Here is a 13,899-nt window from a genome sequence, read left to right on the forward strand (position 1 = left end):
TTTGTACAATACAAGCACATTGAATGGGATTTATAGAAATCCTGTGCCCACTGTGCTTCTTTTAATACTGTGTAAACTGATCTGTGGCGCAGAATTTCTAAGCTGCAGCATGTCAAATTATTCTTGCAGAGACTCTAGCGCTTTGAGCGGGAGAACACAGCAAAAATACACTGTCAGTCATCCTAATCGTGGGCACATACAACGTGTTCTCCCGCACAGTGCACTAGCGTCTCCGCAAGAGAAATTACATTGCATCCAGAAAGCGATTAATCCTGATCTTGGACACGTACCCTTAGAGGCTGGAAAAGACTTGAGACTGGGGTGTAGGTACACCTTCAAGTAAAACAACAACACTAAACATACTTACAGAGCTACAGTGGAATGATTTAGATCAGGAGTCTCAAAATTGTCTGGGTATATGGGCTGCAAATAGAAAAAAAAATTGAATTTGATGGCCACATTCTTTGATACTATGGTTTTTCTTTATTCACCTTTGGCTCACTTTTTTTGAACATTTTCCAGTCTTTTTTAATGGCATTTCATCATATGGGTTATGGTACAGTTTTAAAGCTTGGGTCATTTTGGTTGTGATGATAACAAATGTGCACTTTTTTGTTTATTTTAGTTTATATATAAAAAAGCATTTTTAATGGTAAATTTTTTTTTGTTTTTTTACATTTTATCCCCTTCCTGTAAGTAATATTGTCTTACAAATAACACAATATAGTAACAACATTTTGTAGTAATATTCCCCATCTTGTTCCCCTTCATGTAGTAATGTACCCCTTCTTGTAGTAATGTGCCCATCCTTGTCCTCATCTTATAGTAATGTGCCCATCCTTGTCTTCTTCTGTAGTAATGTGCCCATCCTTGTCCCCTTCTTTTTTTTTTAACTTCGTTTTATTAACAGTTTCAACATAGCTGACATTTACAATGTGAGAAATAGTTCAGTACATGGATAGTGCTATACGTTCACAGCACTGAAGAATCATATTAGAGTCCATAGTATCTGTTGTACTCAAGATAAAATAGTATTATCCATTCTTATCATTTGCATATATATCCAGTTTTATATTAAGCATAAGAACAGCTCTAAAGATCAGCATGACCATATTTTAAGAAACAGGGTAGAAAAGGGAATAAAAAGGTGAAAAAGAAAGAACAACAGCTACATTGCATCACTTTACCGCAAGATACCGTAGGATAGCTTCCATCTCCCAACATCTAACAGGAACCACCTCTATTCGCATAGATTCCTCTAAGCCTCTGTAAGTGTATCTGGAGAAGAGTTCCATAGACCCCATATTTTGTTAAATTTTTCCGGGCACCCCCTGTTGTAGTATACCACCCGCTCATAGACTATAGTTGCATTGACTAATTTAACCCAGGACCACACAGTTGGACTCGAATCCCCCATCCACCGCAAGGCTATTACTTTTCTAGCCAAAAATAATGCCCCTCTGAGGAATGTTATCATAGAATGATCCCAGGACTCTTCCTCCATTACCCCAAATAGGCATATCAATGGGTCGCATGAAACAGGAATTGACACAATCAATGATAGCAGGGATGTCACTCCCCTCCAATACGAGGATATATTAGGACAGCTCCAGATCATATGTATGAAATTTGCCCCTGAGAGATGACACCTCGGGCACTCCGATGTGCGAGAACGGCCCATACTAAATAATCGAGTTGGAGTAAGGTACGCTTGGTGAACAATGTAACATTGAATCAACTTATTATTAACCGAAGGGGATACCGCAGTCGGAGATTCCAATATCTCTTCCCATTCCTCTCCCTGTAGAGAGGGAATTAGAGATTTCCATCTATCCTGGGCTGGCAAGGGGTCCGACTCCACCCCCACCGACAACAGGTAAGTATATATGGCTGAGATTAAACTCCAAGGTCCCTGTGATTTTAGGATACCTATAATCGGGAGTGTTGATATCAGTTTCCCCGTTCCAATTTTCTGCATATGGGACTGAATCGCTGTGCGAATCTGCAGGTATCTAAAAAATTGCGACCTTGGTATATTATATTCAGTTTGGATCTGGTCAAAGGATTTGAAGGTTGTGGTTCCCGGGGCATATAGATCACCCAGTGTAATGACATTGTGAGTGACCCAAAATTGTGCTGAGGGGTGATCTCTCAGAGTATGGAAGTGGCTATTCCCCCATAGTGGGAGCTCCGCCACCACTCCCTCAAAATGTGCCACTCTCTTAGCTTGTCGCCAGACCAATCTTGCCAGCTTGAGGAGGGGTAGTTGCCGTGATATTCTCAGTCCATCTAATTCCAAAAAACCCACCAAACAGTCAGTCCCGGCCGCGTGTGCCAAGTGACTCTCAGAGTTCGGCAGTTGACAACCAGGCATCCAGGCCACTAGTGCTTTAAGCTGCCTCGCCGGATAGTACAGGAAGAACTCCGGCAGAGCCATCCCTCCCAGTCTCTTGGATCTCTGTAAAATGGATAACCGGAGTTTGGGTCTGGATCTCCCCCATATGAAAGTAGTAGTAAGCGAGTTCAACGTAGAGAAGAAGTACTTGGTAACTGACACTGCACTATGTTGTAGTGTATAACTAAGCTTTGGAAGTAATATCATTTTGATTAAGTTGATTCTGCCAACTACCGACAGGGGTAACTTGCTCCACGAGTTATATTTAAGTTTAACGTGTTCCAGGAGTGGTGTTATACACGTCTGATAGTCTAGTGTATGGTCTTTCTGTATGTGTATTCCCAGGTTTTAAAGCTAGTTACCACTTGCAAAGGTGACCTACCCTCCATTGAAATTCCAGACCTGTTCATTAATGGCATCAAAGCAGACTTATCCCAGTTGATGCGTAGTCCCGAAAACTCCCCAAATTTGTCTATAGTGTCTATAACCACCGGTAGAGTCTCTTGCACTTGATCTAAGAAGACAACCATGTCATCCGCATACAATCCTATTTGATCTGTGCGGTCGGCTATAGTGATTCCAGTGATCTGTGGATGAGAGCGGATTCAAATTGCCAAGGCTTCAATAACTAGTGTAAACAATGCTGTAGACAGAGGGCATCCCTGTCCCCGTCTCAGTGAGAAAGGTGCAGATATAATGCCATTGACCAGTACCCTGGCCGTCGGGGACTTATACAATATAAGAATCCAATTGCTGAATTTAGGCCCAAAGGCGAATCTCTGGAGGCAGGCAAATAAAAATGGCCATTCTACCGAGTCAAATGCCTTGGCCGCGTCCAGCGAGGCTAAGGCCCACTCATTTTCCTGGAACAATGTACTATACTGTACTATGGATTGGACCCGTCTTATATTTATCGAGGTGTTTTTTCCAGGCATAAATCCTGTTTGATCTGGGTGAACTATACTCCATATAACTGAATTGAGCCTGGACGCCAATATTTTGGTAAAGATCTTATAATCCACATTGACTAGGGATATAGGGTGGTATGAGCCGCATTCGAATGGGTCTTTGCCCTCCTTCCTCAGCACAACTATGTGCGCTTCGTATAAGGAGGCAGGTAGAGAGTCACCGATTGAGAAATGAGAGAAAACATCTAATAAAATCGGGGCCAATACATCACAATATTTACTATAGAATTCTATGGGGAGACCGTCTGGACCCGGAGATTTCCCCCTAGCCATATCTGAGATGGCTGTAATCACTTCGTCCAGTGTGATGTCCACCTCCAGAGACTCCCGTTGCGATCTGCTCAAAGTGGGAAACTCCAAATCCGATAGATAAGCCCCACAGCTTTGAACTCCATGAGGGCTTCTAGAAGTATATAGGGTTTTATAATATTCATGGAAGCACTCCAAGATATCTTCAGGGGATGTGGCTGTGGAGCCGTCCGCCCTCCGTATACCTAGTATTGTATTTGAGGTGTTATGCTGCCGAACCATATATGCCAGTAATTTACTGGACTGGTTTCCAAGCTCAAAGTAAGGCTGGTTTCACACTACGTTTATTTAACATGCGTCCTGAACGTTTTTTTGCTGCAAAAGCGGATCCTGCTTTTACAGCAAAAAACGCATGTAAACGCATGACTTACTTTGCAGGATCCTGTCACTGGATGTTTAGGGGCGGGCATTGGAGTCATGTGATCGGGAGTGAGGGGAACTAAACGTGCCAGACTGGGAGCCGGCTTCTGACAGCTGCGAGGCTCGTAACCAAGGTAAACATCGGGTATACTTGCTTGGATACCCGATATTTACTTTGGTTACAAGCGTCTGCAGCTGCTAGGAGCCGGGCTCCCTGCACACGTTACCAACGTAAACATCGGGTAACTAAGAGAAGTGGTTACCCGATATTTACCTTGGTTACGAATGTCCGCAGCTCTCAGGTGGGAGAGAGAGACAGGAGAGGGAGGGCGAGAGAGACAGAGAGAGAGGGAGGAGAGAGACAGAGAGGTAGGAGAGAGATAGACTGATCACGGGCTGGCTTCTGGGCATGCTCAGTAGAGCAAGCAGGATCCTGCCTATCAGCATGCCAGCGTTCACATGCGTTTGCGTGCTGTTTAGTCAGGATCCAGTGACTTGCAGTATTTGGATGCAGCTCAAAAACGCTACATGTAGCGTTTTTGAAAGATGTTAAAAAACTGCAAGTCGCTGGATCCTCACTATAACGCACGCAAACGCAGGTGAACGCATGTTAACGCGAGTCCATTGCAAATGCATTGAAATGAAAACGCATTTGCACTGGATCCTTTTTTGCGTTAAAAAAACGTTCAGGACGCATGTTAAAAAGACGTAGTGTGAAACCAGCCTAAGATTGTCGATTGAAGAACAGTTTGCGTTTGGATTTGGTATCAGACTGCATCCAGGCTGCTCTGTTCCCATCGGTTGGGGCTGTAATATATTCTGCCTCTAGGTCCTTAAGTCTCCCCTCCACCATGTCATCCTCATTTCTAGTCGCTCTTTTAAGATATGTTATGGTTGAAGAAAGACACCCCCGAAGGTAAGCCTTCCCACACCAAGTAAATATTCCAGGGTTTAGGGTGGATTTTTAGAAAATCTTCTATTTGGGTCCGGGTCCTATCGCTTTGATCAATTAATTTCAACCAAAAGGGGTTTAACCTCCAAAAGGGTTTGCTAACATTTTGATTAGTCTTAAGAGTGAGGATCACTGGGCTATGATCTGATATGCCCCTGACCCCGTGTACCACATCATCCACCCAGGTCGCGACGTTGCTTGACCCAAAAATATAATCCAGTCTAGACAGCGTACGTCTAGTGGAGGAGTGACATGTATATTCTCGAGTGTTAGGGTGTCGGAGTCGCCAAAGGTCTATCCACCCGCCTCCCTCCACGCATTGCTGTAAGTCAGTCGAATCCGGGGTCGATTGTTGTCTCCCCCCATCTACCCGAAACCTGTTCTGCTCCTCATTCATCACAAGGTTAAAATCCCCCATGCATAACACATATGCATCTGGGTAGCTGAGGGCAAAGCTCAGTGCCTGTTTAAGAACGGAAACGCGAGCCGGTGGGGGGTTATAAATGCATAGTAGCACATAATCTCTAGAATCTATAGACGCATATATAAACACAAACCGCCCCTCCGGGTCACGCCTTACCACCTTTGCTTCCCATCGTATGTTTTTATGGACCAATAAAGAGACACCCTTGGAGTAGGTGGTGTGGAACGCATGCGTCGACCATTGTACCCATGGTTTGTTTACTAGTCTGGCTGTGTCTCGTGTGAGGTGAGTTTCTACTAGTGCCACCAGCTGAGCCCTGATTTGCTTAATTTGGGAAAATACCTTGATATGTTTTTTGGGCGACTTAAGGCCTCTGACATTCCAGGTCATAACTATCATCTCTGACCCCATATCATATAAATCTGTTTATAGAACCAGGATCCCAAGTATAAGGCGCGTTTCACCCCGCAATTAGATGTGGTTAACCCACCAATAGTTTTAAGCCTATCTCTGCGAAGAAATAAAGTTAATGCAATAGCAGCTGTAAACATAGAAAAACAATATCGAACTTCAGGACCTTTCCTATAAGTCCTGTAAAACATTTCAAACATCAATGGGGATACCACCACTGAATGCAGTGTCCTGGTATAGGTGGTATTAGAGTGCACAAAATAGGGCTCCCATCTCACAGGAACCAACTCCTGGCCAATTCCTCCATCACTCAAGGCACGGAGAAGTCTTGTCTTTCTCCAAAGGGGGCTTCAAGCTTTTATGGGAGATGAAGGGCACCAGGGGGCTCAGCAAATGTCACTTAGTAGACGTAGCCTCATTGCTTCTGCCCCTTAGGTCTCGGGTGTAACTGTAACCAGTCCTCAGCCTCAGCAGGTGTAGTGAAAAACAGAGACGACCCTTCATGCACTATGCGGAGCCGGGCAGGGTATAGCATAGAATAGATGATGTTTCGCTCCCTTAATTTTTTCTTCACATCCATGAAGTGGGCCCTCTGTTTCTGGAGGTCCACCGAAAAGTCTGGGAAGATCGAGAGTGTAACGTTGTTAAACTTAAGTGGGCTCTTCTGTCGGGCTAGGCAGAGTGCTGTGTCTCTATCTCTGCAGTTGAGCATCCTTGCTAAGAAGGGACGCGGCGGTGAACCTGGAATAGGAGGTCTCATTGGAATTCTGTGCGCCCTCTCCACCGCAAACGTCAAGGAGAACTCGATCCCAAGATTAGATTTCAGCCACTCCTCCGGGAACCGTTCCGGATGCTGACCCTCCGAGTGTTCTGGCAGTCCTATGATCCGTATATTGTTTCGACGCATGCAATTCTCCAGATCATCTGCTTTCTGGCGCCATGCATTTGTTGATCCGGCCATTGTAGTCATTTTAGTTTTAAGTGGTTTTATTTGATCTTCCAGTTCTGACACTCGTGTCTCAACTTCTGTTGTTCGGGCCCTCAGGGATTGCATGTCTTGACGCAAGCGGCCCACCTCTGAGTGTACCTCCTCAATCTTCCCTGTGAGGGAGCTATTGCTTGTAGAAATTGCTTGTAGAAGCTGTTCATACACCTGTCTTAGGGTTAATTCATCTTGCTCTTCTGACCCATCAGCCAGTGGTGCTTGATCTTTTAGAGTGGTATTTCTCCTGGCTTTAGGGGCATCTGCCTGACCACCCCTTGCATACTCTTTAAGCTTATCAATAGCTCCACTTTGTTTAGGGGGACTCATGTTGATTCACTGGGGGTTTGTCGCTTCTGCACCCCTCTCTTATCGTGCCCCCGTGCGTCCAAATCCGTGCCTCTGCAATGTATATTTTTATAATATGTCCGTCTCCACTTGCCCACCTCTTCCAGAGAGCCAGAAAACTGCAACTTTTATATTGTAAAATAACAATGAAGGGAGTCCCAGGGCAGCACAGCACTTAGAGTATATTTATCAGGGTGATGCAGGCCTGCACAGTGTGGGGACTTCAATATGTGTCTCTCCTATGTTTTCATGTGTCAGAGAGAGTCTGCAGGGCCTGTCTTTCAAGGCTCACACTCCAAACCCTCCAGCACCCTAGGGGTTAATGTCTCCTGCACAGCCGCCGGCTCTAAGTGTGCTGATCACTGATTGCCAGATACACAGCTAAGGGGGAGATAACTCCCTGTGCTCACCGCTCCCAGGTCTTCCTCTGTGGGTATATGCCTGTTGCTCCTCTCCGCTCCTGGAGTCACACGCTGCCGCTCACCATGCAGCTGCAGGGAAGATGGCCACTGCGTCCCACGCTCCAGCCCCAGGAGATTCAGTGATGTTGTGCAGGGCTCAGGGAGCAGCTCCAGTGGAACAGTCAGCCCCCAGACAATGCCACTGCTCCTGATCGTCCCTCAGGGTATGTTTCCTGCACTCCTCCTTGCTCTCTGGAGTCACACAGTGCCGCTCCCTGAAGGTGCCGGCCGTGGGGAAGATGGCTGCCGCTCCACGTGCTACAGCCTCAGGAGATTAGTCTGCGCCGGCAGGATTAAAAGAAAAATAGCACCGATGGGGACCGACAGGCTCCAGGCGACGTCCCTTGTCACAGCAGCTGGTGGGCAGGTTGTCGGATCAGGTACCGGGTGTTAAACGGCCAGGATGAAGTCAGGATTAGAGGAGCTCCTTCTCTGTGCGTCCTCTCTGGTAAGCTACATCGCTCCCCCCCCCCTTGTCCCCTTCTTGTAGTAATGTGTTCATCCTTGTCCCCTTCTTGTAGTAATGTGTTCATCCTTGTCCCCTTCTTGTAGTAATATGCCCCATCCTTGTCCCCTTCTTGTAGTAATTTGCCCATCCTTGTCCCCTTCTTGTAGTAATGTGTCCATCCTTGTCCCCTTCTTCCCCTTCTTGTAGTAATATGCCCCATCCTTGTCCCCATCCTGTAGTAATTTGCACATCCTGGTCCTCATCCTGTAGTAATGTGCCCATCCTGTAGTAATATTCCCATCTTGTAATAATGTGCCCATCCTGTAGTAATGTGCACCATCCTTGTCCCAATACTGTAGTAATATGCTCCATCCTTGTCTTCATCCTGTGGTAATGTGCCCCATCTTTGTCCCCTTCTTGTAGTAATGTGCCCCATCCTGTAGTAATGTGCCCATTCTTGTCCCCATCCTGTAGTAATGTGCCCATTCTTGTCTCTATCCTGTAGTAATGTGCCGATCCTGGTCCCCATCCTGTAGTAATGTGCCCATACACATAAAAAAATAAAAATTCTCACCTGTCCTCCATTCCCTTGGTGTCATCTTTCCTGCTTCTTGTGACCCACAGGCACGTAAACGCGTTGACGATCGAGGCCGCTGCCGTCAGCTCTTTACGCTGGCCAATCAGAGGCAAGCAGTTGACGCAACGTCAGCTGCTTGCCTCTGATTGGCCGGCGGCTGACATTGCTATAGCTGTGTGCAGAAAGCTTCTCTGCACGGCGCTACTACTACACTGAACTGAAGTAAAGCACTGACATCGGCAGCGTCCTGCATCGGGCCATGATCATCAAGGGGTCTACATGACTGTGGGCCACAAAAAGGAGCCTCAGTGACCCCGTTTTTAAGACCCGTGGTTTAGATCAAAGCATATTCATGTGTTTGTATGGCCCAGTCGCAGTTCATACCTTAATCACATTGAGAATCTGTGGCAAAACTTGAAAATTTCAGCCTCTAGATGTTTAAAGCAGTAGTTACGGCAACGAAAAGTAGTTCAACAAAGTATTGAATCAGGAGGGCTGAATACAAATGTACAGTACAGACTAAAAGTTTGGACACACCTTCTCATTCAAAGAGTTTTCTTTATTTTCTGGACTCTGAAAATTGTAGATTCACATTGAAGGCATCAAAACTATGAATTAAAACATGTGGAATGAAATACTTAAAAAAGTGTGAAACAACTGAAAATATGTCTTATATTCTAGGTTCTTCAAAGTAGCCACCTTTTGCTTTGATTACTGCTTTGCGCACTCTTGGCATTCTCTTGATGAGCTTCAAGAGGTAGTCACCGGAAGTGGTTTTCCAACAGTCTTGAAGGAGTTCGCAGAGATGCTTAGCACTTGTTGGTCCTTTTGCCTTCACTCTGCGGTCCAGCTCACCCCAAACCATCTCGATTGGGTTCAGGTCTGGTGACTGGAGACCAGGTCATCTGGCGTAGCACCCCATCATTCTCCTTCTTGGTCAAATAGCCCTTACACAGCCTGGAGGTGTGTTTTGGGTCATTGTCTTGTTGAAAAATAAATGATGGTCCAACTAAACGCAAACCGGATGGAATAGCACACCGCTGCAAGATGCTTTGGTAGGCATGCTGGTTCTGTATGCCTTCAATTTTGAATAAATCGCCAACAGTGTCACCAGCAAAGCACCCCCACACCATCACACCTCCTCCTCCATGCTTCACTGTGGGAACCAGCCATGTAGAGTCCATCCGTTTACCTTTTCTACAAAGACACGGTGGTTGGATCCAAAGATCTCAAATTTGGACTCATCAGACCAAAGCACAGATTTCCACTGGTCTAATGTCCATTCCTTGTGTTCTTTAGCCGAAACAAGTCTCTTCTGCTTGTTGCCTGTCCTTAGCAGTGGTTTCCTAGCAGCTATTTTACCATGAAGGTCTGCTGCACAAGGTCTCCTCTTAACAGTTGTTCTAGAGATGAGAAGGTGTGTCCAAACTTTTGGTCTGTACTGTATGTCAGATTTTTTTTTTTTTAAATATTTAGAAAACCATGCATGATTTCTTTTACACTTCACAAATACTTGCTACTTTGTGTTGGTATGTCCTTTAAAAATACCAATATAATAAGTGTAGGTTTGTGTCTATAATGTGAAAAAATGAGGAAAAGTTCAGTGGATATAAATACTTATTCAAGGCACTGTATATAGTTCCCATTTAACTGTTGCATCACCAATTTTGCTGGAATAATTTGCAATACTCATTAGCAGAGATCCCCAAAACTTACCCATTTTGCAAATTATACCCCTCAGGGCATTTATCTAGGAGTGAGCATTTTTTGCTCCTGTTTTTCCACTGATTTCTTTAATGTAAAAGATGAAAATTACATTTGCTAGAATAAGGGGATTTAACTCAAATGTGGGTTATTTAGTTTGGAAAAATGAAAGCTTAGGGGACATTATCTTATTATAATGTTCAATTACTGTATATGAGGGATAATAGAAATCTTTTTAATAATCTCTTTACACCTAGACCTGCAATAGTGGCAAGAGGGCATCCTGTTTTTAGAAGAAAGAAGGGTTAATCCTATTCACAGAGAACAATTCTTTACTGTGCAGTGAGATTTTTTATCTCATTGCCTCACTGTGTCGTAATGGTTGATTCACTTGAAAAATATAATATTATAGGGTATGGATACTAAATTATGTGATGGAACATTGATCCAGGGAACAGTCTTAGGCCATGTGCACACGTTGAGTATTTGGTGAGTATTTTAATTCAGTATTTGTAAGGCAAAACCAGGACTGGAACAATCAGATGAAAAATATAATATAAACGCAGGCAGCACTTCTGCATTTTTTACCCACTCCTGCGTTTGGCCTTAAAAATACTGAGGTAAAAAAACCCTCACCAAATACTCATTGTGTGAATGTGGCCTTATTGCTATATGTGGAGTTGGGAGGGAGTTTTTCCCCTTATATGGTGCAATTAGTATCCTCTTTATGGGGTTTTTGTCTTTCTCTAGATCAATATGTTAGGTTATAGGTTTAAGTCGATGGACATTTGTCCACCTCCAACCTTAAAAATTCTGAAACTATGGAATTGTTTCATTTTAACAAGGGCTAATAATAAAAAAAAATGTACCTTGTAAATTATTGCATCATTTCTCTTACATATGGCAATATTGCATATTTGGTCTTAACTATGTTTTTGGTCAAATAGTACAGGGGTGCCTTTTGGTTTTTAGAGTGCAGATTTTGTTGAAATGCTGTAGTGTGTGTGCAAGCTTCACTTGTAAAGCACTTAAGGGGTACAAAAATATTACCCCCCCCAGAGTTAACCAATTTTGAAAATTCTGTAGCATATCCGATTTAGGACATCAGATCCATTTGTTCTCTAAGTGACAAGACTCCAACAGAGATGTCTAGCATTATTTAACTCATAGAGAACACAAGAGTGCTTGGCAGAGTGAATGTTTCTGGGTGCTAGCCGGATGATGAATGACTGGACAGCTGCCTATAGTGTATGGTAGATTTAAGAAAACACTTGTCCAATACAGGCAGCTGTATTTTTAGTCTAGCACACTGACCCTATAATGATGTAGTATAAAGTACAATAAATGACAGTTTACAACATCTACCTTAATGCATCACCAGAACCCAGAACCACCATCAGTACACAAATACATCACCAAACCCACTATCAGTACATTACTACATTACCACAACCTCCCTCAATATGGATACAGCCCCACAGCCACCCTCAGTACATGAATACAGCACCAAAACCACCATCAGTACGCTAATACTAATACTGCACCAGAACCACCATCGTCGATATAGGACTACTTCACCAGAACCCCTGTGATTACACAAATACATCACTGCAGTGTAAAGAGTGTATCTAAACAGACTGTCAATGCCTGGTAACACCCCTTTTATTTAAAATAATCTAAGTCATCTGAGTGTAGCCTGATGCTTTCCATGCACACCCAAATTTGCATAGGTGAGTGGCATGCGATTTGTGCTTCAAATCTCAGCATGCGGCAAAATTTTTTTCTTAAACCAATTTGGTATGAGAAAAGAAATCATAGATCAGAACTATCCCATTGTATAACGTAGGTCCGAGCACTATGCTACAAAAAAATCAGATAACACTCTTACAATGTATATGTTTGTGTGAACTATTTCTTAGCAAATCTAATTTTGTGCACTTGGTTTGAGTTAACATTGCTGTGATAAATTTTAGATAATGAAATTAATGATTTTGGATGTTTATAACATTTTCTTTTAATTTTAAAATGGTAATGTTTACTTTTACGTGGTATCAGGAAGGCTTCTCACTCATTTCTGCAAAGTCTTGGCTGAAGATTGGAAAGAAGTTAGATTGGCTGCTATTTGGTTCGAAAATAAAGGTGAGCATTCTATTTGTTTATTTATATTTTTTATTGCAAAAATTGCTTCAGAACATGTCAGAATTTTTACCCTAGATATTGTGAATGTGAAGACCAAAAAAGGCTGACGTTCCCTGACGAAGGCTTTACAGCCGAAACGGCCGTCGGGCTGGACGCAGGCTTTTTTGGTCTTCACATTTCCCAGGTAAATATGCAATTATCACTGTTCCCTTATCATTGGAGGCTGGGATCTGCCTTATAACCCTTCACTAACCTTGTGCAACCCTGTTTGTCATCTATTTTATTCCAACATACTACTTATGTGGTTGCCATGATGATTCTTTGATGAATTGGTTTGGGGTTCATATTTCAGCCTGTATATTTTATGCAGTTCCCTGGGTGGACTATCTACTATCTGATTACACATATATATATACCGGCTAACATATAACCATTAGTAATCAGTATTTTGGTGTGTTTATAGTCCGGTTTAAGATCATTGTCTGTGTCCACACTTGTTTGTGCCGCCCTGCACCTGTTTACCAATAAAGTTTTTTCACTTTGTACCCTGGACTTTGGTCGCAATTTTCCTTGTTTGTATTCAAATTTCACGACTTGTCCTAGTCCCCATCCAGGTATTATGACTATCATGGTCTTCTCACTGTGTTATATTAATTCCTGGTAAATCATGGAGTGGCTGTGGCTTTCTTTGTACATATCTAATTTGTAGGTATGGTGAGCAAACTTGGAGTAAATATTTTTAAAATATACTAGATTTCTCAGACTTGTTAATGTTATTTGATAAATCTGGTATACACTGAAGGGGGCTTTACATGCAACGACATCTCTAACGAGATGTCGTTGGGGGGTCACAAAATTAGCGACGTCGTTGCGTGTGAAACGTACGAATGACCGACCGCTAACGATCAAAATTACTCACCTAATCGTTGATCGTTGACATGTCGTTCTAATCCCAAATATCATTGCTGTTGCAGGACGCAGGTTGTTAGTCTTTCCAGAGGCAGCACACATCGCTACGTGTGACACCCCGGGAACGACTAACAACACCGTACCTGCGTCCCCCGGCAACGAGGTGGGCATCACTTTCTTTTGGCTGCTCTCCGCCCCTCTGCTTCTATTGGACGGCTGCCGTGTGACGTCGCTGTGACGCCGCACGAACCGCCCCCTTAGAAAGGAGGCGGTTCGCCGGCCACAGCGACGTTGCAAGGCAGGTAAGTACGTGTGGCGGGTCCTAGCAATGTTGTGCGCCACGGGCAGCGATTTGCCCGTGACGCACAACCGACGGTGGCGGGTGCTTTCACCAGCGACATCGCTAATGATGTCGGTGCGTGTAAAGTAGCCTTAAGTCTATTAAGTACAAGATTGCAACACCTATTAGTTGGGTTACCTTCTGCCGGAAATTTGTGCCTAAACTTTGGCCC

General features: G+C 43.9%; 1 protein-coding gene across 1 annotated transcript in view; it reads left to right on the forward strand.

The window, feature by feature from the left end:
- Positions 1–13,899, forward strand: part of REC114 (REC114 meiotic recombination protein) — a 433,153-nt gene that overhangs the window by 212,274 nt on the left and 206,980 nt on the right. Inside the window, exon 3 of the mRNA XM_075343567.1 lies at positions 12,395–12,478. Within this exon, the coding sequence (XP_075199682.1) occupies positions 12,395–12,478 (84 nt within the window). The remainder of the gene's footprint in view (positions 1–12,394; positions 12,479–13,899) is intronic.

The sequence above is a fragment of the Anomaloglossus baeobatrachus genome, chromosome 4, assembly GCF_048569485.1.
Source record: "Anomaloglossus baeobatrachus isolate aAnoBae1 chromosome 4, aAnoBae1.hap1, whole genome shotgun sequence".
Classification (NCBI taxonomy): Eukaryota; Metazoa; Chordata; class Amphibia; order Anura; family Aromobatidae; genus Anomaloglossus; species Anomaloglossus baeobatrachus.